A 27,352-nucleotide genomic window follows, 5' to 3' on the forward strand; every position below is an offset into this window, starting at 1 on the left:
TGACAAAATGAATGATGAAATTCAGTTGCTATGCTAGAAAAACAAAAAACAAACACTGGTGCCTAATCCCAAAGGAAAACTGGACTTCAGTTATGAATCATCCTTACCAGCAAATCTTGGATATCTTAAATAAAAGACTTTATGTACTTATAGAAAAGAAAACATTCTAAAAACTTTACTAGAAAGATCCTCCTTCTGCTCCTTACTATTTGGATCCAAGGTTAGGGAGCACGCCACAAACCTTCAGTGGTTATTTAAACAGAAGTTCCCTGCTACAAGGGACACCAGTGAACAGTGCTAACATCAAGTCTGCTCGGTTTTTATTGCATGCTTGCAGAGCTCTTCATATTGCTGAGACCACAATGAAGAGCCCTGTAAACATGTAATAAAACCAAGCCCATTGGATGTTACAGTATTAGCAATTTTTCTGGAAAATGAAAGTATATCTGCTTTGTCATCAGACTGATTTTAAAAGCTCTCACCCGTTGTATGGTTACTTAATCCTTTTTTTGATGTTTCATCTGGAATCCGCCTAATTGGACTGTGAAGAAAGCTCACCTAATTATTTTTTTAAATATGACATTTTTGTGTTTAGTTTTTTTTTAAATGGCTTATCTAGACAATCAACTTCTGAAGACAATAAAAGTGTAGCTCTGTGTGTTATAAAGTATTTATGATATTTTCAAGGAATTTTTTCACCCAGGCAGAAAATATCCTTTTAATAAGCCCTTTTTACTGCAAGAAGCTATTATTGGCCTCTTCTTTATTGTTGTTTTCATATTTTCAGCATAAACATAATGGGGGAAAAAAGGAAGAGAGAGGAAAGCAGTGAGAAGACAGTTGCAGACAACAGAAATGTTATATAATCTGATAAAATGATGAATAAAATTAAAACTGGCTGTCAGGCAAAATGAAAAGCAATTTTGCTTACAATTTTCTGAGTGGCTATGGAAAAGCAGCCAAATCTATGTACTGCACGCTGTCTGTAGTTTATGAATATACACAATAACCCAAAAGGTGCTTTGATTACAAAGAACGCAATGATGAGCGCAGCCTAAAATACTGAATAATGCACTCAATACGACTTCTCCTCTGAAAGCCTAAAGGAAATGTTTGAAACCCCTATTAAAACAGAAGAACGAACCAGCAGAAGAACTCATTGGTTGCGTACTTGGGAAATGCAGAATAATTCCTACTAGAGACTCCATTAATTAGAACAAATTCTAACTACTGCCTGAGGGCTGCAAGACACAAAGCTGTACTCCCTACTCTGGCATGGGCAGAAGACTTCCTGGGGTTGAAGGGACTCACGCACAATCACTGAAGGTAACATTTAACCCTCTAAAGATTATGGTGCCGTTTGCTTTCAAATTATTATGCAAACCACAGCAAAACCTGGGTACCACATGCTGAATAAAGGAGAATGATGCAACAGGATTTTTCAAAGGAATTTGGTAAAGGGGTAGGTCCCACATGACGCTGAAAGTCTGGGACAATTTGGTCCCATCTCCCCTAAATACCTAATACAATCTCTCTCTCAGACCATACTTGCTCTGCTCATCTAGCTGGAACTTGTCTGGAGGAGGAGGGTGCGAAGTGCATGATCTTCCGATATGCTTGGGCACAAGAGTCGAGATGGGGCTTGAAAAGAGACTTACTCTTGTTTGTCTCTCCATTCTTTTCCATGATTCAGGGAGTTAAATGGTAGAACCAAGAAGGACTTTTTCCTCTTTTTGTCTCTGATGCATAACTTGACTTCTGAGGCTTTTTTCTTATCTTCTTACAGAGTAACAGAGATTGGCCACAATTAGCACAAAACACGCGAGGGACGCTCTCTCCTCACCCCAGGTACCTGCTGGTTGTGTTTACCCACACCCAGAGGGTTAAATCAATCACCCGAGAAGGAGTTCAGGGAAGGAATTTTCCCACCAGGTGGGAGAGACCTTTCCTCTGCAGTACGGCAACACTTGCTTCCCATGATCCTTTCAAAATTTTGTTTTAAAAATACCCTGCTCCTGCAAGGACATTTTGGTGACAGCCTCAGTATCATCTGTATAGCCCAGTATAGCCGTGGCTCCTTGTCTGTCAGTAGAGGCTTTACAGCTTTCATCGTGACGGAGACACTCCAATGTTATGCTGTTGATGGAGTGTGAAAGCTAGACAGCAGCGGGCCCGTACCCTAGGATAGCTGGTCACCTCAGGCCCACTCCTGGCCTCTATTCCTGAAACAAGGCTGCAAGGATCTGAAAACAGGAGACTTCCTCTCCGACAGCAGTGTAATCAGCACCAAAGGCAGTAACCAACACGCACTGTATATTTATGGTTCACAAGGCATCACACTGTTAATGAGCAGATAAAACAAGAAGAAAGGGCTGTTCTTTGTTTACATCACTCCCCTCATAAGCAACAGATGTCCTGATAGACTAGACTGCATGGGCTTTGTTGGTTGAGAACCTCCCGCTGGCCCTGGATGAGACCCAAGCATCCATACTGATTTTGTTACAATTGTCAGCTACTTTTGTTACTACAAACCATGAACTGTTGCTGACTCATCTGTGGTCCCATGGGCACGGAGGAAATAATGTATGGAGTCATGCAGTGACTCCATGTATTATTTTCCTCCTAAGATGACTACTGCTAGTTCACCCAAGAGTGCTTTCTTGTGGGGTACCACAGTTTCCTGACATCATCCTTCCTGGTCACTGCGTACAGGAAGAAATGGCCAGCAGATTCACCATTATTCGGATTTCTGTCTATGACACTGAATGATTTGTGTGTGTTTTTCCAGGACCATGATTTAGGGGAAGACAAGCCATCCAACAGTCCAACATACTGGCAGTGAGTCACAGTTAGTTCCCAGAGGCACAGAAACGCCACGCTGACTCTTTACAGAAGGGCAAATGTGCCTGAATCCTGTGGTGGCATGCTGTGAGCCTGCTGGGCTTTTGTGTTTTTAGCTATCCAGAAAAAGCCAATGGCCAAGCAATCTTCCTGAGCAATATGATGGCTCTCATGGTCTGATATATCATCCACTTTGACCCTCAGATACCTTTCAGCCACAGCTTGCAGTGCTGCTCTTATCCACTAGTCTTACTTAACCTGGGGCCTACGTATGACATGGGACAGACTTCCCGAGGGACTTTACTCAAAGAACTCGCCCATGGTTAGCTCCTGAAAAGTTGTTAGGTGCCCTCTATAAAATCTCCAATTGTATAAAATCTATTTCCCGTATTTTATCACAGCTTAGATCGGTCTGCCTTGATGCTGCAGAACTAATTTGGTGTGGGTTGTGTTTTGGCTAAGATGTGCTAGAGGAGGAAAGAAAAAGAGGAAGAAAGCTACCTTTGAGGTAGGGAATAATTGTGGACAGTTTATGTGGCATTTACATACTGATCCTGATTACTGCTCCCATTTTTACAAGTCCTGGCAGACACAGTTTTGTAAACTGGAAAAAAAAATTGACATATTTATTTGTTCTCACAGAAGGCTTTTTGTCACAACTTGAGGTGTCACCTGCTCTTCCTCCCTTAAAATAGATTGCTCAGCCTCTTCAGTCCTGGAAGCTGCAGGTGTCATACTCAGGTGGTGTGGCTGGGGGTGGCATGTTCTCCTCAGACAGCCAAAATCAAGCATTCATTACAGCACATGACATCAAAAATGCCTTGTTTTTATATTATATTTGGTGAATCGAGATTATCTCCTTCGCTGAGAACCACATAGAAGTCCATCTCCTTTATTTTGTTTTCAGACAGACAAAAGGCACGTTTGATTAATTACACATGGATGTCTCAAAAGTTGTTAACTAGAACCAATTCTGTGGTTTCCCACTCCAGAGCTTCACCCTGCCTCTGTTAATATGGCAATCACCCACAATTCCAGACAGAAACTGCCTTACATCTCACCCCAAAATGCCCTTCCCCCTTAAAATACAGTGGCAAGGCTAATTTTCTTGTCAGTGCAGGTTACAGCTTGTTGGTCCAGATCACATTTGCAGTGGGAAGTAATGTAATGCTCCCTTTTGATTTCTTATGGCCAGCAATCACTTCATTTCTGAAGTAGAGTGCTGTGCGAACCTGCTCCATAAAGCCTCATCTCATGAGCACTGTAGATGTCCTCGAGGCACAAGTCTGATAGCAGTACAGGTAACTGTGAACACCACCTGAGTGAGGCACAGGATAATAATAAAGATGGCAGCAGTGCCTATACTTCACCACGTTATTCTCCTTTGTTTTGGTTTTCGATATTTATAAAAAAGTCAGTGTGCTCGAGCTTAAAAATAATGATAAATAAATCAATGATTTGAATTTTCCTCAATAAGATCTGAAGAAAAGACCTGTAAGTATTCTCAAGTTACTAGCACTGGGCAGCTGAGCTAGCCGTCTACAGCAGGGTCCTTTCCATCACACGTACGCTCGAAGTTTGGGTTGGCGATACTAATAGCACACCCTTGAACTGTGTCTCCATTCTTCAACGTGACACTAAAAGTGGACTGTGCTGCTCTGGAGCATTTTGTCAGCTCACAGTGATTGAAAGATCCTCCCTGAGGCTCTTTTCTCCTTAATATCATGCAGAATTTCTGCCTTCTCTTTCAAAAGAAAATTCCTTGTTTAACTTCTCTAGGGTCACTGTATACCGGTGCAGAAAAACAGGTGCAAGACAGGTCTCTCTTTCATGTTAAATTTCCGTAGGCTTCAATTCTCCATAGATGATTCACATCATTTCTGGATCAAATTACCCAGTTTTAACTACTGACAGGATCAAATTAACAAGGAAAAATGGAATACAAAATGAAACACATTGTAATGAGGGTGTGACACACAGAAGTACTGCTAACAGACTGAATTCTCTTCCCCTGTTCAGAAAGGTAGCTGTACACATGCCTAGCTTACAGCGGGCCAGTAGTGAACAAAAATTCAAAAGGCTGTGCAAAACATTTCAAGTTAACTACACCTCTGCCTGCAGTGACTGAAAGCCTCTGTCTCCTGGATTCAGTCACCTGCCAGGTTCAGAGGACACAGGTGTGAAACTACAGAAATTCATATTTCAAAGCATTGACTCTATGAAAGGACTGTCACGCTACCCAGACAACATACAACATCAACAACTGACTTAAAACCAGTGCATTTCTGCCCTTTGCAAATCAAATACACAGACCTGGCACATCCACAATGTGCATTAAAGGAAGTAAAAACACCCAAGCTACTGGGGATCTTGCCAGCCCTGGAACTGAAGCAGCATCCTGAGAAAGGCGTTATTTGCTCACAAGTTAATGCAACTCTCCTATCTAATGTATCTACGTAAGCTAACATATCTCTGCATGGTCTCACTCTGTACAATACAGACCTAACACAGTTACTGCTCACCACTGCAAGGGTCTTTGTGCTGTGATCCATTCTACTCCATCCTACGCAATAAGATCTTCTTCTTCATCACCCATCGCCCTCTTCCCTTTTGATACGCAGACCACAACGGAAAATTTGGGGTAACTTCAACGTTACAGGGGCCTGAATGTCCCTTATCTGCTTGTGCACAGCCTTCCTGTACTTCAGTAGAGTCATATATTACGAATGAAGAGTTCCTAAACAGATTCATCTTAGTTTCCTAAATTAATCTGGTTATTACATTGAGCACATGGCCCCTTCCTCAGGTATTTACTTCTTCACTTACTATAGCAAGCATCAGCAGGTAGAACCAATTAAAGAGATGAAGAAGGCTGCCACAGTGATACCTAATCACTACTTTTCAATAAAAGGTTCATGTTTGTGGAGTATTTTGAAGTGATTACACTGAAATTCCAAGTTCTATTTCCTCATTTTGGATGCTAATTCTGCCTTCAGCATCCCTTAAAAGCACAGAGATACAGTCTTGTTCACCGTTTTATCTGGCCACGTTTATTCCTGCCAATATTAAACTCTTCTAAGTTTCATAAATAAAGCTGGAGCAGTGGTGGGAATAGGGGGAACAGTCGACTGTTTTGTTAACTTTCACTGCAAAGCGGCATGGGTCTTAGACACCTCTGCATCCTTTCAGCTATTAAGGTATTTATTCAGCAATTAAGAAGTTTAGCAAGCGTGTTCTCCACTCCACCTTGCTTACACAATTTACCACCCTTTAATTTCTTCCACAGAAGACATTTTATGCTGCAAAATTCTTTAGACTGAAGATCCATTTGCAAGTCATAATGTCGTTTTAATGAGTAGTATATTATGGTCAGTAAACTAAATGTTGGGTATACATTTATGCATGCCTATTTTCAAATCATTTGAGCAAATTTATATGATATATAAATAGGCACAACAGCTAACGTTAACAGATGCTGCCCTCTGATCATTAAAGCCTCATCCTTTACTTTGGAGTTTCAGAGATCAGTATCTGAGACCTCAAATAAAACATACACTTCTGAATACAATTCTATAAATAGCAGCAATTTCTTTAAGGGACTGCTATGCCTTTTGAAAAGACATATTCCCAGAAAATATTTTCTGAAATAGAAGCTTTGATGGATAGGACCCAGCAGTTTAAATCAATATATAAACTTGTAGCAAAGCATTGCTGGTGCAAGTTCTATACCTCCAGATTTTACTTCCCAGTCAGGTTCCACAAAACCTAAACTGAGAATCAGAAGTCTTCACTCTGTGTTCCAAATGTGGGAAAATGTGTTCCAAATGTGGAAACTAGTTCAATACTATTACAGCTACATGGAAATTTGTTGTGGAAATGACTGGTAGCGTGTGCATGCACCACAACTTGCTTCTCCGTAACGCTATTAACTGACATAACTAGTGTATATGGAAAAGGATAGCTTACAATTCGATTCAAATCAATAGTTCTGCTTTGTACCAGTAATTTCATCTCTGGAATGTCATATATCCCCATTTCACACCTAAGCCAATGGAAAAAAATAGGATCATCAATAATGAGAACACCACCAAACAAAGAATCTCCTCTTCGCATCCTCTATTCCTCACACCTCTCCAGAGGATCTCCAGCAGCATTTTCCTGCACTGGAATCTCATGATGCTATTTAAGAGCAACCTGAACAAGCAAGGCAGAATTAGCATTATCAGTCTTGTGAGTGTTACATTTTCTTTTAAAAGAGGTTGCACATCTTAATGCCCCAAATGTGGAAGTGGAACATTCCTGAACGACAACCCCCTGGTATATTGTTTCCCCCCATATGCAAAAGATTCCTTCACTGATGGTCTGGAACAAGAATTGGAAAGCATTAGGTTGTGGGATGGTCAAAAGAATGAGGCAATGTGGAGAAGGGTAATATTCTGTGAAATTACTTACCTTTACCTGTAAAGTTAAATTCTAGTCTGAAGTTTACTCTTTTCAGTGTGGGACTAATTTGTTTATTCTCCTGTAGCTTAGAGAAAACAGTGACACTTCAACACTCAAGATGAGACAAGAGACCATTAGCTGTGCCAGTGTCTTTTAGGGGTGGTAACAGCTGAGCAGTTTTTCAGGGTCACAACTTTGGATGCAAACACCTATATCCCATCTTAAGTGATTAAGCTCTTTTTTTTTAATTATTTAATTTTTAAGCACCCTTAGATCTTCCCAACTTTACTGAGCTACTGTGAGGATAAATACATCAAAGACCGTAAGACAAAAAGATACAGTCTCGTTGGGAGTTAAACCCCAGCCAGCAAAGAGTTGAGACACACTCAATAACAGTTCTTCACCACTGACTGCAAAATGGAAGTAAAGTTCCCAATTATTTAAAAAACAAAACAAAACACAACAACAAGAAAGTGTCTTTCTCCGAATGAAGACACTGAAGTTCCTTATCTGCGTGAAGCAGAGGACTCCAACTGTAAGTAATTACTTATGAAAAGTGAGTGTCCAATTTGTCCAGTTCATCTGTTATCACCTGGTCCCCTCCACATTCACTCGCTGTACCTACTTTCAACGTAGGCTGGCTTTTCAGGATCAGTAGTTTTAAGCAGCTTAAAATCTACTCATGGATTAACAATGGAAGAAATGAGTGGACTTTAAACTTATTTTATTCTTAAAGGAGCAATGTCTTGCATTAATTTGCTTATCAGCAAACAAGTAGAATCATTTCCCCAGTTTCTTCCTCAAATACATATTGAATAATGATATCTGTTCTATCTGAAATTGAGAAATGTTAGTGGCTGGTGTTGGGATTTTTACTTCTAGTAAGTTATATAAAAACAAACAAGCAAACAAAAACAATCAGCAGATCAAACACACAGCTACACCGTTTCCTTTTCCACCAAGAGTCTTCCATATTGTCAACAAATGTAATACAGAAAGGAAGAAAGGCAAGAATTTCAAAAAATAAATGAAAACTGGGGAGAGGAGACAAAAAGTTTGAAAGACATGGCATTGAATATTTAGAAAGTAGGCTTAAGTAGTGGGTTTAATTTTTTTTGGGGGGGGGAACAAATCACAAAGCCTTTGGTTGGAAAAAAGGCATTTGATTCATTTGATTCTCTCCCTCTTCCTGCTCTAGCTCATAGAAAACAGTACAGACTGGATACAGAAGAATCATGCCAAAGAACATATGAAGACTCATTTTATAAGAACAGTTTAGGAGTTTCAAATTTTAAGGTGAAGTAACTTTACTTAGCTATCCATCTTTGAACAATAAATCCACTCACTGCATGAACTTCAACTGAACTACACAAATCTGAGGCAGGTCTATGTTAAAAAGAAAACAGAAATAGAAGGGAGAACTATAAGATCCTGCAGGCATTTTGCATAGATAGTCTTTGTGCTTAGTAAAATACTGTATGCCTGATTATGCTTGTAAGGTCTGGGAAAGGGGAATGCTACAGTCCTTACTTAAACAATAATGTAATATTACACATTATTTTAGAAACATTTCACGGGTGTAGGCTAGTTACCCATGTATGAAAAGAGACACTTTCTGCATCTCAGAAATAATGGATCATTTACTGAGGAAAAAGTAACAAAGACTGCCCATGTTTGTCACAGATGAAATGCTAGCAAAAATGTTAATTGCAAATCATATTTTGAATAAAAACATACAACATAGCTATATTGGATTTTTAACATACAACACCTTTAGGCAAATACTACAATACAAAAAGCAATTAATAGGTCCTATATTGGAGCCATGTCTCTAAAGCTAAAATGTAATCTAAGCAACTCACAGAGATTCTTCTTTCAATCTGATTTAACTGCTTATTGAGAAACAGCAAGAACCACCTTTTATCCAGCATGTTAAACAATGTATAAGGAAGAAGTAGAAAGAGGATAATATAATGAACAACTTACAGACAGTCAAAAGTTGAAACATCTTTTTATAGAAAAAGATGTTTTCTGAAAAAAAAAAAAAAAAAAAAAGTCTTTTCCCTTCAAAAAGAGAGTCAATTCCATAGGAGTACAGGAAATGCTAAGAACCATTTTTACACTCAAAGCAAAAATTCTTCAGTTTCACTGTCACCAAATGCAGTTGCAATATTTAATCAAAACCTAATTATAGTCAATAGCAAAATAATTCATTTTCTTTTTCATTTGTTTGTAAAGCATGTCTTTCTCTGTTCTCCCCATTCCCCTTCCTCAAAAGCAGACATGCCGTTCTGATAAAAACATATACTTCATAGTTAAGAGAATAGCTGGCAGGCCTATAAACTATGCAAATAACATTCAGTTTGCAAACCACATTTACTACACTTGGCTGATGGAAGAATGATTATTCCACATCTCGATTCACTAAGAGCATACTGACTACCTAAATACGCAACATTTCCTGTACCCCTAATAGCTTCCACGGTTTAGTAAACACATTCCACATATTACAGTAAAAGATTTCAAATCCAACCTTTTCTTCCACAGAGCATCCTGCATTAATACAGCCTAGAATGTTATGGAAGGAAAGGGAGGAATGCTATACACATTTCATGGCAATTGTACCAGGGTCTGTTACAACACGTGGTTTGACTTTTAAGCTATCTAATAAGAGGCAGAACCCCAAGCCTCAAAGAGTGTGTATTAGAAAGCATACATTATGCCCTCTATCGAAAATTACGTAATTTGACAGTAAAATGTATAAGTAAGCCCATAATTACCTTAAGTGTCTGCCACACAGTCAACCCTCTGGGCTCACAAGTCAAAATATTGTGCTAGAACTCCCAGAGAACAGAGGTGGGGAGAAAAGGGAGGGCCAGGATATGACGTTAGGGTTAAACACTACCCTGAGCCGCTTCCTCGACCCCATGGTTCAGAATGGTGTGGCACTGAAAACCCATGCAAGAGTGGGAACAGCTTCTCCAGCCATGGCTGGGTTACCACAGCTGGCCTCCCCATGCTTGATAATGGGGTTTGTGCTGCCAGTTATGTCTGAAATGAAGGAGTGACAAGGAGCAGCGATACCATTTTGAAACACGCAACTCCCATGAGTACTACTCACCTGAAACACAAAGCATCAGCCACTTCTGGCAATGCACGTGTGAAATAATCCACCTATTAGGTCTTTAAAAAATGGAGTGCAATCTCTGCTTTTTGCAGACAGCAGAAATCCTGTGGCATTTTTCACAAGAGCAGGAGGTTTGCCACATTATTCTTGGCCCGAGCTTCCTGTCTCCCCCTACTATGTCTCATGGATCTTAGCTGCTGCGTTCCACAGAGCTGGCTACATTTCATGGCATTGTATATAAACAGTTGTACAAAAGATTTGGAGCATAGAGAGGCATTGTATGAGTCTTACAGGCATATCAAACGTAAGGTTTGCCCCACATGCAAGAAGCAATACTGGCACAGTGAACATGTATTTATTCATCAGTTACATCAGTTAGCCCCTTTCAGCACCCTCACAACATCAGATCCACTGAGGTGCAGTTTCAAAAACATTGTATGAAAAAAACAAAACAAAACAAAACCTGTGGGACTCACAGCATACAGAAATCGTCTTTGATTTTGTACCCAAGCCTAGACATTTTGCAATAGGTAAAATTTAACCTTTAATTTGTATTGAGCCTCTTTCCATGCCCATAGAGTAGAACTACACAAGTAATTTTGAAGCACTTTTGGCACTGGCCAATAACTGAAATGCAACAGAAAAGGCGATAGCCTCTCACGAAGCCAACTCAGCATATACAAACTCTTCCTCGGCAATAAATAGGGGGCAAATATGCCTGCACTGAAAGATGGGGGAAAAAAAAAAAAGAGCTCTGCGGAATATCAAACACTCTTTTGCCCATGCTGTGAGGAATAAATATTCCTACCATTTGGGAACATTTCATGATATTTTTAGTAGTATTCACCATGGTATATTCCTAGGGAAACATCAGACAGAAATCAGATCATTTATAAAAATTAATGAAATACTGATAAAATCAAGAAAATGGGACTGTCGCAATGGATGACTGCGCAAATAACAAGACAGGCTGTAGACCTGAGTGTACCGCATCTATGCTCTTGGTTCCTATAAAAAGCAGTGTAAAGTTAGCCCAGCAGAGGCTGTAGAATGAAACTAAGTATACTGAGTGAATTTCAGTCTGCTGTTCCTGCTGAAGTACCCAACGGGAATAGTAGCACTATTCTGGAGATCCTAGAGGCAAAAAGGGAACAAACAGTAGAAGAGTGAAGAGTGAAAAGGAAGGGAGAAGAGACAAGAAGGAGAGACACAGTGGGATACTCCAGCACTAGAGAAAATCAGCTCCACCCTTCTCAGCCAAAGGGAGAACTGCAGGGATACCTGACCTGCTGATAGCAGAAAAGGCAATAGAAATGAAAGCACACCTCCAGAAACACTCAGTGAGAGCATGGAAAGTATAAAGATAACAGGAGAGAAAAGCAGAGCCTCTGCAGCAAGAATAAGCATACCAAATAACAAGAGAAAATCAAAGACAATGCCAGGTGGAGAGGGTCACAAAAGAGGCAGTATCTACTTTTAATGAGATAAACTGCATTCTTCCATTTCCTCAGCCTCTGCTTTTAAAAGCATCTGGCATCATGGCAGACAGGGAAAGCTTTTCTACTTTCAGACTAACCCGCCATGGAAAAGTGCTTGCAACTATAGGGTTAATATCACAGCCTGTCACTTCTTTGGGAAGTGCTATTTGGAAGTAAGTTTGTTAAGTGCTGAGTATTTTGAAATGATAAAGAGTGTTGGAAAGGCAGAGACCTGAGTGCCACAGAGAAAAATCCTGAGAGCAATAATACAATCTAACGAGTACGTGAACTCACTAGTAGAAATCCTGCCCTCCACGAACATAATAATGACATTTCCATTGTTCTCAGTGAAGCAAAGATTACAACCAGCAACTGATGGACATAAATTGAAAAAACATTCTCCAGTCAGGCTACACAGATTCTTGGGAAAAGAAAGATTGTCCTGTAATGCAAAATATTCTAAACATAACATTACAGAAAAAGCAAACGTTAAAAGTGTTTTAAGCATTTGAAATGCAGTTTAGAAAAATAATTAGAATCATACAGAAACCTACGGTTATTGACATATTAAAATAGTTCAGGACAAAGGATGTGTTGCTTAGAAACTGGATGTACAGGAAAGATCAAACACACACAGTTCTTTTTGCAAAAATCCAAGCATCACTTCTGGCCACAGACTGAAGTCAGTTAACAGCAATAAGAAATAAATGCATACATATGAAAAAATATTTATGTTAATTTATGTGTTAACAGTAAAACTGATGTGTTATGCACTCACGTGCTGAAACTGACATTTGTCAGAGAAAGGTAAATCAGCAAGTGCCGTTTCATTTCCCTATCCATTGCTTTTACAGCTGGTAGAAGATTTGCAAAGTACTTGAAAAACTTGACCCTTCTCCAGCCTCCCCCGCATGAGTCACCCAACCTTCCTCCAGTCATTAGGCTGCGCTTCCTGCTGGGATGCAGCACTAAAACAAACGAGAGACACCAGCTCTGGTCACAGTTAGGGAGGCAATAAACTAGTGACAGGTATTTTTCTGAAATTAAAAAAAAAAAACTCCCATATATTATACGTATCGATGAAATGCCAGTCCATGACACTAGCTTACAAGGAGTTGCATTTCTAAACACATTTTGAAGCGCTCCAGTTCATTCCCTGTCCTGAACGCATGTCTTCCTTGCTTATATACAGACAGGCAAAATGACATACTGTATTTTACATACTTCAGAAATATTACAGACAAAAATATTAAGTCACTTCCTTTAGCTCTTTTAGCTCTGTTAAGAGTAAATTTAAACTAAAATTTCACAGATGCAGTTCCAACTTTTCATATTATTTTTAAATCGGTATCAAATACTTGTCAAGTTTGAGTGTTTTAGAAGTTGACTCTCAGTTCACTTTTTCTACTTTGCTGCAGCTCACCCATGGTAAGTCTCTATTCTAAAATGTCTTTTATGCATTCACATTTCTGGGAAAACCCCACTTTCCTTAACCCAAAATAAATAAAAAACCCAAATGAAGCATCCTTTGAGAGAGGTGATCATGCTTAGTCAGCCAATTTAAACTAAAAATTTAACCTTTTCTGTCCAAGACCCTCCTGGTATTTTAGTTCCAAACTTGCCTACTAATGCACTAACTGCGCTAAGAGAACTGCTGTCCCCATAAACTCCTTGGTTTCATTCCACAGTGCACACAGGAGACACAACCCCTTTAAACTTCAAGGAGTTCCCATTGCAGTGCAGAAGAAGAAAAATTCAGAGATTATGGAATAATCATCTCCAAATCGATCAATTTCCCCCTGAAGGTAAAAAACTGAAAGAAAGAAAAAAGTTGAACAGTTCCAGCTTGCCTTCTTGAAGGGAAAGCACCCCCAGGGCATGTTGTAGAACGATCCCCATCTCTTTCTCCTGGTGCTTATTAAGAGGTCATAGATTTCAGTTACACTACAGCATTCCCAAATGATAGCCCCAGCTAAGGACTATGACCTCCTAGAACAAGTACAGGGATATAAAATTAGGAATATTAAGGGTTCACATTAAGAAAGAGCTTGCCTCAACTATCAGTCATTTTGGAAGAGTGGTTGGGATTAACAGCATATCTGGTGTCTTGTAAAAAACAGAGGAGCTTTAAGGGACTGCAGGGTCCAGCATTTTCTGAAAGTGCTACGCTCACCCTATGCCAGGGCTAAATTTCTATCTGAACATCACAATGGATTTTCACAATAGAGTGTTCAATACAATAGGTGCCTTTCTCAAAAAGCACAAGGTATAGCTCAGAACATCCTGGGTGAAGTAAGATGTGCTCTCTCTTTGTCTTACCCTATTCCTTCTAACAGAGTCACAGTACGGAAGCAGGAGTGGTTTTACGACCGTCATAGCCAGGTCATTATGCCAAGACCAGACAGGGAACAGAGTCTCTTTAAGGACCTTTCCCCTCCAACAGTTCTCTTTTTCATAAGGAGAGAGGTTTTTTACACCCTTCAGACAATGTTTGAAAGTATAAACTGAGCCCATAGAGGTGGTGTGTTAGTGAGCCACCATATCACCTGGAAGCCTTAATACTCTACAGCTGATTGTATAAACATGAATTAAGGTTCTTCTACAACTACATTAAGCAAAGTGTTAAAGAGCTGTGGGGCATTTTGTTACACTTGGCTTTCAAGCTATGAATTTAACTGCTGAACATATAAGTAATGATAATCTGTTGTACCTCCCATTCTGTTCATTTCTAAATGGTAATTAAAGCAAGCACCAATAATAAAAACAGCAAGTATTTCAAGAAAATAATTTTAGGAGGTGCGGGAAATTCACTGCTTAAAAAGACTAATTTGTCATGGCAACAAGACACAATTTGTAATACACTGACAATACATTATAAATATTCCGGTAAAATAGAAGCATGTAATAAACAACAGGTATTTACAGTAACTGACTCTCCGAAACACCGTAGTCAATACGGACTGTAGGTGTATATATGTGCATGCATGCAAGACTCAATCACTTTATTTTTAATAGCGTGTCTATTAGAATCACACACATGAATTCCCATTGTACTGAATAAAGGTCAGGGTAGCTACGACCCTGTATCAGCAGCAGCTTTACAATTCAAAGTCTGTATTGCTAAGGACAGTGAAAAGCAAGACAAGCTTGGCCACGGGATCCATATTGATTACAGCAGTAATTGGAAGCAGCATAGTTATCATAGGGTAAGTAATGACTATTTTTTCCTTCTTCACATATGTGCCAGTGCTGATGATTCCCCCTACCCTACCCCACCTCCCTCTCTCCTGCAGGCAACCGTCTTCCTCGGACAATGAGAATTCGGAATTTCAGATGCATAGATCAAATAGTGATTATAGTACCGCTCTCCCAGAACTGGAATGAGCTCTGGCAGTTACGTCCTCCACACAAGTGCTTGATAAAGGTCAGTGGATTACCTCATGTCATCACCTGGCAGATCTCAGAAATTGGACCCTCTTCTGAAACAGGCGGGAGGTGCCACTCGAGGACTGGGAGAAGGAGGTTAACGTTCAATGGGAAAGACACGGCAGCCAAATGGTAAGACAGAGAGAGACCCTGTGCTGCCCACTTGGAAATGCTCTCTGAGGAAACGGCTTGACCTTTAGAACACCCAGCAGTGGCTATAAATAAATGTAGCAACAGACTGTCAATGTAATAAAGCAAAGTCCTGAATCTAGCTAGGGCAAATTTTCAACAGAGTGCTAGGGAGACAGTTTAACCAAGTCTAAAAAGCTAAGGAGCTGGGCAAGTCAGTACTTGGAGACAGGGACAATGGCACAGTTAGCCTGATAAATAAGTAATACAAAAGCCAGACGAGGAATTATTTAAAATGCTATCACAGCCCCCTCCGAAGTATGTAATAAGAAGGGGTAGGGGTCTATTGCTTTTACATCACCCACAATGGCATGTCAGGTACATCTAATTGCTGGTCTCACAGCCCTAAGCCAAAAAGTACCACATAGACATGTCCTCTGGTAGAGTTTAGGACTATGATCTTTAGCTGAGTGGGACTTAAGAAGAAGACACTAAAGTAAGGTAAGCCGTTACCTAAACCTCTAAGTCCATGCAGAAAAACGGATTCTGTCTTGACGGGCACATGGGGTCTTTGAACCTGCAGCACCGCATAGTGTTGTCCTCAACCCTTATCCTCAGCAAGAGAGTACTTACTGAGAAGCTTTGAGAACAAGTATTCAAAAGCACGGTTCAAATGTATGATGCCCAAGCCCCAGGATGACTGGAGTGATGTTCCAGCCAGGAGAGAATACCTTGATGCATGTAACAGCACTTGGGCAAACTCTGCTTCCATGTTCCATCTTCCTAGGAAGGCCTGGATTGCTGCAAGATGAGCCCTAATAGTACTAAAGACACTGCTAGATTATTTACATGTGAAATACAGCTCAGAGACAGTTGTACCAAGGGCCAGACCCAGTAAGCACTGCTCTGAGGCTGCCTATGCCAAAACCCCTTGCCAATGAGAGCACTACTATCTCTGGTTCAGCCATTGCATACCAGGCAGCCTGGCCAGCAAGGAAACGTCTCTGTCCATGGTACTCAGCCAGGCAAAGGTTTTCTTGCTGCTGCAACGATGCTGGGGCTGGGAAAATAGTTTGCCATTCTCCTAAGAGCTCACCTTCACACAGCGGGAAGTCCTTGGCGGACATATACTGCAGGTAAGTCAGCCACTGCTACCCCTGCCAGTATGGGCAACAAGAATTATCTGCCTTTTTTTTAGTCATGGAAAAGTCAGGCTAGTGGAAGAGGAAAATCGGAAATCAAAGTGAGGAAAAAATGATCAGGGAAAGATAGACAGGAAACACTGAAAGCTCCCTGGAAGACACCACCACTTGCTTCCTCTCCCACTTCCATACAGAACAGGAGTTCCGGCATTTACAGTTAATGCTCACAAACAGGTTTATTACGGGGGTTCCCTGAGTCAAAACTAACAGTTCCACCAGAAAGACATTGGTTGCCTTCATTTACAAGGGGTCGCTGACAGACAACTCAGGAAGTGCAACACACTGCTTTTAAAACACCCAGGAGGTGAAGATCTAGTGGTTTTATGACTTATTAACAGTCTCAAGAGCAGAGATTAATGGTTTCTGAGCAAAAAGGGGAGGAGTTTATGCCTCATTGCCCATGTTGGCCATTCATCATGGATCTATTGTCTCTCAAGGTAAGGACAGGGGTTTTGAAAACCAGCGACAAGGCTATGCAGCCTACTTTCACAGCTTTGAGCTCCAGAGCAGTGAAGTTCCCTCCACGTCTGAGCAGTACAAAGCTGCCTGCAAGAATGTTTACACAGAATTTTGATATGAACACCTAAGAATGCAATTAGCAAGACCTTCATCTATCCTCCCAAGGAGCATACAGTTCTGCATATAAAGTTCTGTCTGGCAGATTCCCCAAACTGCTAGGATTTTAGTGGGCCTTGGCCATTCTGTCACACACAGGAATTTTCCATCCAATACATTGACAGACTTACTCCGATAGGCATGCTTGGAGGCCCAGTCTCACAGAACCGAGCTTCACACAACAGCTATACAATTTCCCAGTGCTCTCTGAATTCAAAACTATGATCTTTAGACAAAACCACAATCTTTAGAGGCAGAAGTTACCACCTTATTCCCCATAAGATCAAGAAGTTGGAGTTGCACACGTGGGTCCTGGACCACTTAATTCTGAAAGGATGCGAGTCCACAACTTGCAGACTCAAAGAAGTCCATTGAACTACCATGTGCGTTGGCTGGGATTGAAAACTGGAGGAGCAGGTCTGCTTTCCACCCACTCCATCAAACAATGTCATTTTGTGGAAAAGAAGTCTGAATTTTGTGATTCAAAGCAAATGGAAAAGTAGAAGTTGGTCTCTGTAGAACAGCAAGTAGAAAACCCTCTAGGGAAAAAGAGAGGCCTAAGCTTAAGTCCCCCGTCCAAGCACTGTTTGTCTCTCATTCAATAACTGTTTAATGTAAAATCCATATGCAGTCCTTGGTGCAGGAATTCTCAAGAGAAACAGGGTGACTCTCTCAAGTGAAGTAACTGTACTTGGCAAACAGTGCTTGGCAGTGTGCCACTAGCCGCAATGAGGCTGATGAATATGCTTTTGGTGCATCAGAGATTTAACTTCTTAGGGTCCTTGTCCTCTGAAACACTTTTATCAGACTCAGATGTTTCCCTGCTTCTGCAGAAATGACCAAGGACCTTTGCCATGTATCTTTTTTTCCACACAGATGGCAAAAACTGAAAAACCAGTGGCAAGATGCGCAATATATTTGGCCAGCTCTAGGATTATTTTGCTAGCACAAAGAGCAATTCTAGCTAGGATATCAAACCATGACAATGCTAAGTGCTCACAAGATTTATCTTGTAATCTCACTGTGAACAGCATTCACCCTTTGGGACAAAATCCCCTGGAAAGCTTTCAAGTCTTCTAGTGAAGGAGATGATCCTGGCATTACCAACTCATTCAGAAAGATGAAAGATTCCTGGGCACTAGGAGCAAGAGAAAAGAGGCAAGACAACTAAACCATTACACAGGAATCTCTATTACCCTCTGTTTGCTAAGTCCGTGATCACTTGTGATGCATGCTTTCTGTGAAGCTGTTAGGGAGCACAACCTCTTCCTTCTAGACATGCAAGAAGGTAATGATCTGTTTATCGACCACACAGGAGGATTTTGCCCATGAAAACTAATTACGATCATAATCAGAAGCACAGAAATACTGACTCGGCTAGAAGTTCCCAGCCTAGTGATACTCCAGTGCTGAAGGAGAGTAGCACCCAGAATAACTGGTACCCAATACATCTGGGATAATTTTCAGGTGGCATGTGAAAGGAATCTCTGACCATAGCTAGAGAAGAGAACTGCATCTCCTCACTGGTAGGAGATACACAACCTTAACAAACAATGTTTTCAGCATCAGAAACAAGTCAGGGGATAACATGTATGACTCTCAACTCTATCTGACACACTTACTCAACCTGTCAAAGCTCTAGGACTAAGCTAGAGCCCAAAGCATAAAACTAAGTCTACCTAATCATCTAAAGGTAAAATAAATATCCCCAATGGAGAAATAGCTCATGCCTTTTCCCTCAGAACACCCTCAGTCTTGAAGCTAGGGCCGCATATGATTCAGTAGCCTGCTTTCAGTCAAGTTTTACAACCTGCAATGCCATTGGGGCTAGTAGAGAAGTCACACAACATGCACTGGGTTTACTGACATTCAGGTGGAAGATGGCAGTCCTGTGCACCAGTACCTCTATCACTGTTGAGCTATTCAAGTCAGCCACCTAGACTGGCATATTTGCTGCATGATTGCCTGAGTGCAAGGCAGCACATCAGGATGCTCCTTTTTCCAGTACTGCTTTTTTTATGACCAAGACTTCTGATTCCAAAGCAACCTACAGGATCATCAAGAGAACCAAGCTTGATGAGTACGTCTGTGAACACACAGAGCCAGCCAGAGGAAAGGCAGTTCGTACCTTCACTGGGAAGACATCCTACAGTACAGTCCCTGACGGTTTGAACAGAAAGGCGAAATAAACAGCACAAAACACTGTGCAGAGAGGATAGATTATAAGCGAAGTAGGAGAAGATTAGGGCAAGTGTGTGATAAACCGTAACAGCATATATGCCAGAAGTGCAGAAGGTTAAGTTTTTTTTTTCAACCATCTGTTGGTAGAGAGAGAAGGTGTGTTTGAGGATTCAGTAGTGCACCAGACTTGATCCTGCGTGCAAGTTTCTGCAGTGGGATCCAAACTGTCAAATACTAGAAGGACATCAGGCTCATAATCATGCAGAGTCCTTTACTTTTGTACATGACTTAAAGGATGACGATGTGCAAGTGGCTCATGAGTTATTAAATGGAAATGCTGCAGGAAGGATAGAGTGAGAAAAACATTAACATCAGAGAGAAACACTATTAAAACCATATTTTGATTGCCAATCTTTTGTAATGACTAAATTAATATAGTACAGCATCTTATCTGCCAGTGGTTACAAGTATTGCAAAGATATTTTTTTGGGCTTTTCCCCCCCTTCATCCATTATCTGTTTTTCACAAACATCACAGGATTTGTTAGCAATTAACATAAATAAATCATCACCTTTTCAGAGAAAGCTTTAGTACAAGAATTTCAGATGATAGCAAAAAAATATTACTAAATAGCTCATGAAGGGCCTGTTCCATCCCCCACTGAAGTCAATGGGAACCTTTTCATTGACTTCAATGGATATTGGATGAGACCCAAATTGAAAAGATCAATAGCACACACATTAGAATAAAAGAGCAGCTATGCCCTCCTCTAGAAAAAGAACATGAGTTCAATTCAAACAACAGATTACAGGAAGGAACCAGTTGGGGAGAACTTTTTTCTTCTCCTTTGACAAAATCTGCGAGAGGGCAGCAATTCAAGATCCTAAGGGGTAGATCTCACAGAGTTGTAAGTAACTCTCATCTTCCAGTATGCTCTGAATAGGTGGGGGTGGACTGACACTGAGAGGCTGGGGGCACTGTTTAATAAACCGGCTCCCATTTCCCCATTCATGTCTTTGGTTGAGAGTGGGAAATGAAGATTCAACAAAGCAATTTCATTCCTTCCCCTGAAGTGTCAGAGCTTCAGAAGAACACATCTAACATTTTCAGACGCTAAAACTAGAAGCCCCAGTATCAATTTGAGAACCTACAGTGGCAAGCCCCATTCTCAAGCACATTACCAGGCTGGTAGAATTAGGGGCAGTTGAGACACTATGGCAGTCAGCTCTAGTGTTTCACACTCCAGGGATTTACTGGAGGGTGTCTTAAGCCATTGTTCTGCCTTCCTGTTTGTTCCGTCAACGTAATTGTTGATTTTCCCAGTATAACTGTATGGAAAATGACCCTACAACTGGGTCAACATGCACAGTTCATAAATTCTTGCAGTGCAGTTCCCTAAGCATCTCATAGAGCACCTCCAAAGCTCAGTAAAATCCAGACAAGTGGCAGCTTGCTCAGCCATCTGAAAAATCAGAGTTCGGAGGGCTTCAGAACTCAAATGTGAACCTCAGAGGCTGACAGTCCTGGCATTTTTAAATAAATGGGAAACTTTCTAAATAGTCTAGGTGACCCTTCAGCACCTGAGATAAGGCCGGATTGGAAAGATCACACATCAGGATAGATGATACGCTCTGTCCTCCTCCACGGAGGACACAGCTAACCCAAACAACAGAATTTCATAAAAGAAATTCAATTTTGGTAAACTTCTTTGCCTTCATTAACAAACCAACAACAGAAAAATAGCTAAGGGTGTCTACTAGTTTCACAGATACTCCTCCAAAAGGAGAGAACCAGAGCAATTATCTAACACCCCATGCTTCAGAAGACTGTCACAAGAAAAGGAGGTGTAACTGCCACTCCATGGTGGTAGCTCTTTAAAAAAAAAAAAAGTCAGGAGTTTTAAATTTTTATTTTATTTTATTTTAGTTGAGGAGCATGTGTGGTTTAGGTTTTCATTCACTTCATTAGCTTTCAAACATCTCTACCCATTCACTATCACAAGTTTACTTGAAAAAAGGTATTCTTAGGGACTTAATTTCCTTCAAGATTCTTTTTCATTCCCCCACCCTTTGACACCATACATCTTTCCCCACCTTTACACGTGCACCTCAAATTAAGTAATCCGGTGTACTTGTTTTTAAGCTTCATTTAGCATTGCAACTCAGCAAGAACTGATGTGTTCAGGAGCAGTGCTCCAGGTCTCTTCCTACTTACTGCTCCCTCTTCCTTTTTTTTTCTTCAGTTTCCCAACCCAACCGTGCAAGCACTGTTCAGTGCATTCTGATTGCAGCATTAAAGCAGAGAACCCACTCGGTTGAAGAAATCAGGCTTTTGCTATGGAGGGAGAGCAGTAACTAACCAGGAAGAAGAAACAGCCGTATCACATCGAGGTGGAAAAAAACGAGGATGAATAAATGGGATCTGAGGTAGAAAAGCGGAGATCCAGAGGATGAGTGTAGAGGGAAGACCTTCTGGGAGAGGGAAAGAAGAGACAAGCTGAAACCACTAATTTTTCAAAATAGAAGGAGCAAAAGAATAGAGGTATGAAGAAAAGGAGAGGTAATGTAAAAAGTGGTTTTTTTTTGTTTGTTTGTTTGTTTTAAGTCCACAGAGAACATCCATACTGCCTAAAACCATGAGCAATATAGACAAATACATAGGAGCGATTACAGAACGGCTGAGCTGTCTGTATCTGAAGCTAGAGCATTTTGAAACAAAGAAAAGGCAAAACAATATATTAATAAAAGTAAACATTTGCTGCTGCAGATTTTCATCTTCTGTGACCTGAAGTTGGAATTAAAACCATTTGGCAAATTCACATTACTTTGTCAACTTTCCTTCTGCTCCCGCCTGCTTATTCCTCTCCCGATCACCTTCTTTTCACACTTAATCCTCAGGAGCAGTGCTGCGACTTGACTTTTATGTCATCCTGCCAGGACCTAGCCTACAGATCTACTGGAACCAAAATAACCCAGAAAGCTCTCCAAACATGAGCGCATGCACACTGTCTTAAAGCATTCCAAAAGGAGGAAGATGGCTTTCCTGATTTATAATAAAGAAAGGTTTTTAACATAACAGCATTGCAAAATGAATACATTTTACATGGCAGTGGCTAAAACTAAAGTACCATCTAATAAAAAAACAAAAATGTCTTTCTGCTGATATTGAGTCTATTTGGATCTACAGTGCATACCATCAAAAGAACTACTAAGTCTAAAGAGCAAAATTCAGCAGATCTCGTATGATTTTGAAGGTGAAAGGGCTGTCTAAAATCATCTGAGAAGAACTCCGGTTGGCTACAGGTCCATTCACACAGCTGTACTCAGCTCAGCAGTATTTGATCAGCACTCAGTTTTGCTCCTTGACTAAAACAGATTTAATTTTTCCCCTCTAACAATTTGCTTAACTCCTCTCTATGTTCAGTTACGTATTACTGTACAATCATTTGTAGTTAGCATATTAGACTAAAGCAACATCCAGTCCAGATCTACAATGTGCCATCGTGTACATTCATCCATTATGCAACTGTACTTAAACTCCACTTAGAAATACCCTCTGTATTCACAAGTGACTTTGGAAAATAGGCATATAAGCAAAGTATGGAAAGCTGTACAGTATAAATCTAGAAAATTCATACAGCAGCCTGGGACACAGACAGCTAAAGCACATTTTATTTAAAGTAACAATGCAGTAATTATCCATACATCCTTCAGTATGAAGGAAATTTATAGTGCCCTATTTACAGTAAAACACCGTCCCAGAATCTGTTTACAAAAGGTCTCACCTAAGCATTCAAGAGCAGAAATAAAATAACTGAGAAAGGAGGAGGGAGATCAGAAGCAGAAAATGGGAATCAGAAATAGAACCGTGCGAGAAGCCACAAAGTGATAAGTATTGTTTACCTGTCAGTTGACATTGATTAATCTTGTGTTCTGTGATATCACTCAGTGACTCAAACACCTGGAGGCAGCTGTCACAGCTGTGCACAACTTCTTCTTCTAACTCCTCCCCTTCATCCGGCCTTTTCTTACAGTCTAGCACTTCTCCATCTTCTGCCTTTTCTTCTAGTTTACAGTTAGGGTCTGAAAGAAAATCAAGACCGTGACTTCAGGCATCTAAGCAGAGCACCTTTAAAAAGAAAGAAAAAAAATCAAGACAGGTTCTTGGGGTAATGATGAGAAGAAACACATTTGGCATGAGCCTGCAGAACACTGTAGATTTTATTGCTAAATAAGCAAAGGAGTTTTTTTTCATTAATTTTTTTTCTAATCTCAATGAAAGGAGACTTTCTCTTCTGCACTCACAAACACAGCACTACTTCTCACTCAAGCAATTCTTCCATGCTTCAGTGTTAAGTTTGTCAATTTTATCAGAGCTATTGAAGCTGCTTTGATCACTGTACGAAAGGATAAGCCACCTATGCAATTAGTTTTCAATGAAAAGAAAAATCAAATCAATGAGTGTGCAGGAACTTCTTTTCACTGCTAACTACAGCATTTCACAGGAAATTACCAGAATTAAGAGACTAACAAATTTGATTTACATAAACATGAAATTAATCTTGATTTCACAACCCACTCCCATACTCCATCACCATGCTATTTGAAGCAAACAAAACTTGCCTATGACTTAAGACAAGCCCAGTGAAGTTCCTGATCATGGAAAACTGGAAAGTAGCTACTGTAAAACCCAAGCAGTGCACAAGGAGAGGTTTGTCTGACACGTTAACAAGCAGTTTGGGGATAGTGGGATAGCTCGGAGCAGCATCCTGAGCCCAGCTGATGCTTCTGAGCTGGAAGAAAGGCGCCCACCCGCATCCCCTGTGCAAGGAAAAGCCGTGCCGCTTGCCGCACCACCACAGTTCTGCCAATGGTCAGTGCAAAGGGAGATAATGCCAAGTTGAGAACTTCTCCTCCTCCTCCTCCTCCTCCTCCTCCTCCTCCTCCTCCTCGTCCTCCTTCTCCTCCGAGGAACGGCGCGGCTTTAACTACTCCTGACTTTTTGCCCACTTCACTAAAAGCTTCCTTCAAAAGACAAAAATAAAACAATCTGTCTTCCCTAATAAAGCAAGCTGGCACTTAACTTTGTTTTTCCTTGGGAACCACAGCACAACAAGTGAAACGCAGAAGAAAAATGGTTGTGTACATTCCAGCGAGAGGAATGCAAGTGTTTCACCACTTTTCCCTCCTCTACTTTGGCCGCCTCATTTTTCCTTTCAGATATTTGAGAGAGCTGAGACAAAACGAGTCATTTTAGAAAACAAGGATAAACTCACATAATAACAGGAGATTGTGCAAGTGCCTTTTAAGACGTCATGCTCTTTAGGCAAGCGGGTGACTAACTGGGAGCAGGCTCCTAGTCCGCAGCAACGGCGAGGTGGTGGCTACATACCCGCTTCGTTTAGCACCGCAATTGATTAGGATCACGCACAATTACATGACACGAGAGTAGCTACACCGTGCTAACACCAAACCCAAATTAGAACTGGGAAGGGGTGAGGAGGAGAGGAATACCACTCGAAACCACTCTTAAATCCTCTGCCAGAGCCCTACAGTGATGCGGGCACAGCCATCCCTGTATCTGCCACTGTGCACAAAGCCACTCCAGCTGCCCACGACGAAGGTCGGGGCTCTCATCCTCCTCCTACATCCTTCGGTCCACACCGCTGCACCCCTGCCCTTCGATGGTTCAGATACAGACGGAGCCGCGAGCAGAAACTGGAACTGACCCGTGTCGGGAAGTCTTCCTCATGCTGCGTGGCTCGTGATCAAAACTGAGGAATTTCTTTGACAGGGGTAAAGGGCGGAATTTATTTTTAGGGGAGTTGTATTACAGAGGGAAAACAGATTAATTTTAAAAAATAAAAAACACATTCTGAAGGCAAAAATACATTTGCTGCTCAAAAGCCCTGCCTACACCCAGAGTACGATTTCTGTATGACATTCACGAGGTTCTTGCAAGAGGGAAAACTTCAACTTGGGCAGCTATTTCCAAATAAAGGAGTAATCTGCACATTTACAAATAAAAAAAAAAAAGGACGCTAATCAAGCAGAAGGACTTCATGGCATTTTAGCTATTTTTAAATGCTCTATATGAATCTAAATAACTTATGCTGCCACTTCATTTTCCAAGATATTTTGCAAGATTAATGAAATTGCTTAGAAGATCACCAAGTTATAGGTGGTACAGAGAAAGAAATAGTTGTCTTAACTGTTGCAAACTGACCCGACATCATTAAACACTTGTTGGAAGGCAGCACGTGCGCATCGCATACTATTAGTTGCTCAGCTCGAGCTCCCAGTTTCATCTCATAAAACTGACAGCACTCAGGGAAATGTGGGCACTGGGTCTGAATTTTAACACGAGTATTTAAATGCTGCACATAAAGTTTACAGACCTGTTTGTTTTAAAATAAGGGTAGTGTCTGACTCTGCTTTAAGTACAATGCTGAAGGAAAGAAAAGGGAGGGGAGGGAATTCTCCAGACTTATTATTCAGGAACGCTTGCACTTTACAGGAATTCAGCAACACACACACACACGCGTATGCACACACGCACCCCTTAGTGCACAAAAGCCTGAAGAATCGCTCAATTTAAAGCTTCCTACTTAGAGACCAGCTATTAAAATTAGAATCATTTTAAGACTAATAAATGTTTTGCTTCTCCTTCTGCATTTGCAGATATAAACTCTACAGGGACAGAAGTCAGTCAAGCTTATTCCCTTCTGCTGCAACTTTAGAATACATGCTGGAGCCAACTGGCACGTTTGTTTTTAGGTCAACACTTAAGTGGGACCCTCTGGGACCTAGGTTCGAGTTTAGCCTACGACAGCTTTGTGAAATGAGTTCTGGCAGTCTCAGCCCCTCTCAATGAATTTCCACTGTGAGCCACTTCCATGAAAAGATGGCACCACAAAAATAAGAAGGTATTTCAAGAGAGAAAATACCATCTGCACACTTTGTGAATAGATAGCTTTTCTGTTACAGCAACAAACGTCTTCCATCAAGGGCTGGTCTAACCCTAACTGGCTACTTAAACTGAGGATAAGCTGCCTTATTTGAGATCCTCTTTTGACAGCATGGAATAAAACACATTTTTTAAATGTGATACGCGTTTATCTATACTTTCTCTGTAACCTCCTGTTTAAACCTCATGCTCACACACAGACATCAGGGCAAACGTTATTCATTTCCCACATTTCCTCCTCCCCAGCATCTGCAACTACCACAAATACAATTCCCTCAACAAAGACTGGCTTGATAGTAGGATTACCTTTCCCAACATCTGCAAATGCCACTGTCATTTCCAGAGGCTTCCCGGCCCTATTTCAGAGACCATGTGAAATTTTTCAATGCGCATCAGCAACAATACACACACCGGCTCCATCTGCAGATATAATTTAAAATTATCTAGTATGGAAAGAAGGGCAACATTTTCGGAACAGAAATAAATTCGGCCTATTAAGGCACTTCCAGAAAAGCAAAGAAGAAGAAGGAGAAAAAGAACAGTTGTCTTCTGTTACTGATTATGTTAACATTATTTATAAATGGAAATTAAAAGAAGCACGATTTTCTCATTACTATGTTCCCTGGCAGGTGGCTCTCCCTATCCCTTCTTCCTCCTCCTCATAAGGGATGTTACTGCTGTAACTTGGTCTAATAAAACTGCAACTTTGGGGAAAATGAAAAATTGCATTGGCTTAAAAGTGTTGGAGGCAATAAAGCCATGGACTTCAATTAATTTCAAGTATGGGAGCGGTTTAAGGCCAACCAGCAGAAATTCTATTCTGTCCATGTAAAAATGAGGTTTCACCACATTTACTTTTTATAACCCATATAAAAGTCAAGTAAAAGTAATGAATATCTAAAAGCCATCTCAGTGGACTGGCAAAGACTATCTGTATTCTTGAA

The 27,352-nt window shown here is 40.7% G+C and overlaps 1 protein-coding gene across 32 annotated transcripts in view; it reads right to left on the minus strand.

Moving 5' to 3' along the window:
- The window catches only part of ZNF521 (zinc finger protein 521), a 235,953-nt gene that overhangs the window by 188,428 nt on the left and 20,173 nt on the right, over positions 1–27,352 (minus strand). For 30 of the 32 annotated variants that reach the window (XR_004781332.1, XR_004781335.1, XR_004781331.1 and 27 more), the window contains one exon: positions 23,345–23,524. Coding sequence is in view for 13 of the 32 variants with exons in the window: in XM_035564033.2 (XP_035419926.1) it covers positions 23,345–23,524 (180 nt within the window). In the remaining 19 variants the exon portion in view is untranslated. Of the gene's footprint in view, positions 1–23,344; positions 23,525–26,714; positions 26,829–27,352 lie in introns of all 32 variants that reach the window. The other 2 variants (XR_007707925.1, XM_050709285.1) reach the window with 1 other exon arrangement.

Source organism: Cygnus atratus, chromosome 2 (genome assembly GCF_013377495.2).
Source record: "Cygnus atratus isolate AKBS03 ecotype Queensland, Australia chromosome 2, CAtr_DNAZoo_HiC_assembly, whole genome shotgun sequence".
Classification (NCBI taxonomy): domain Eukaryota; kingdom Metazoa; phylum Chordata; class Aves; order Anseriformes; family Anatidae; genus Cygnus; species Cygnus atratus.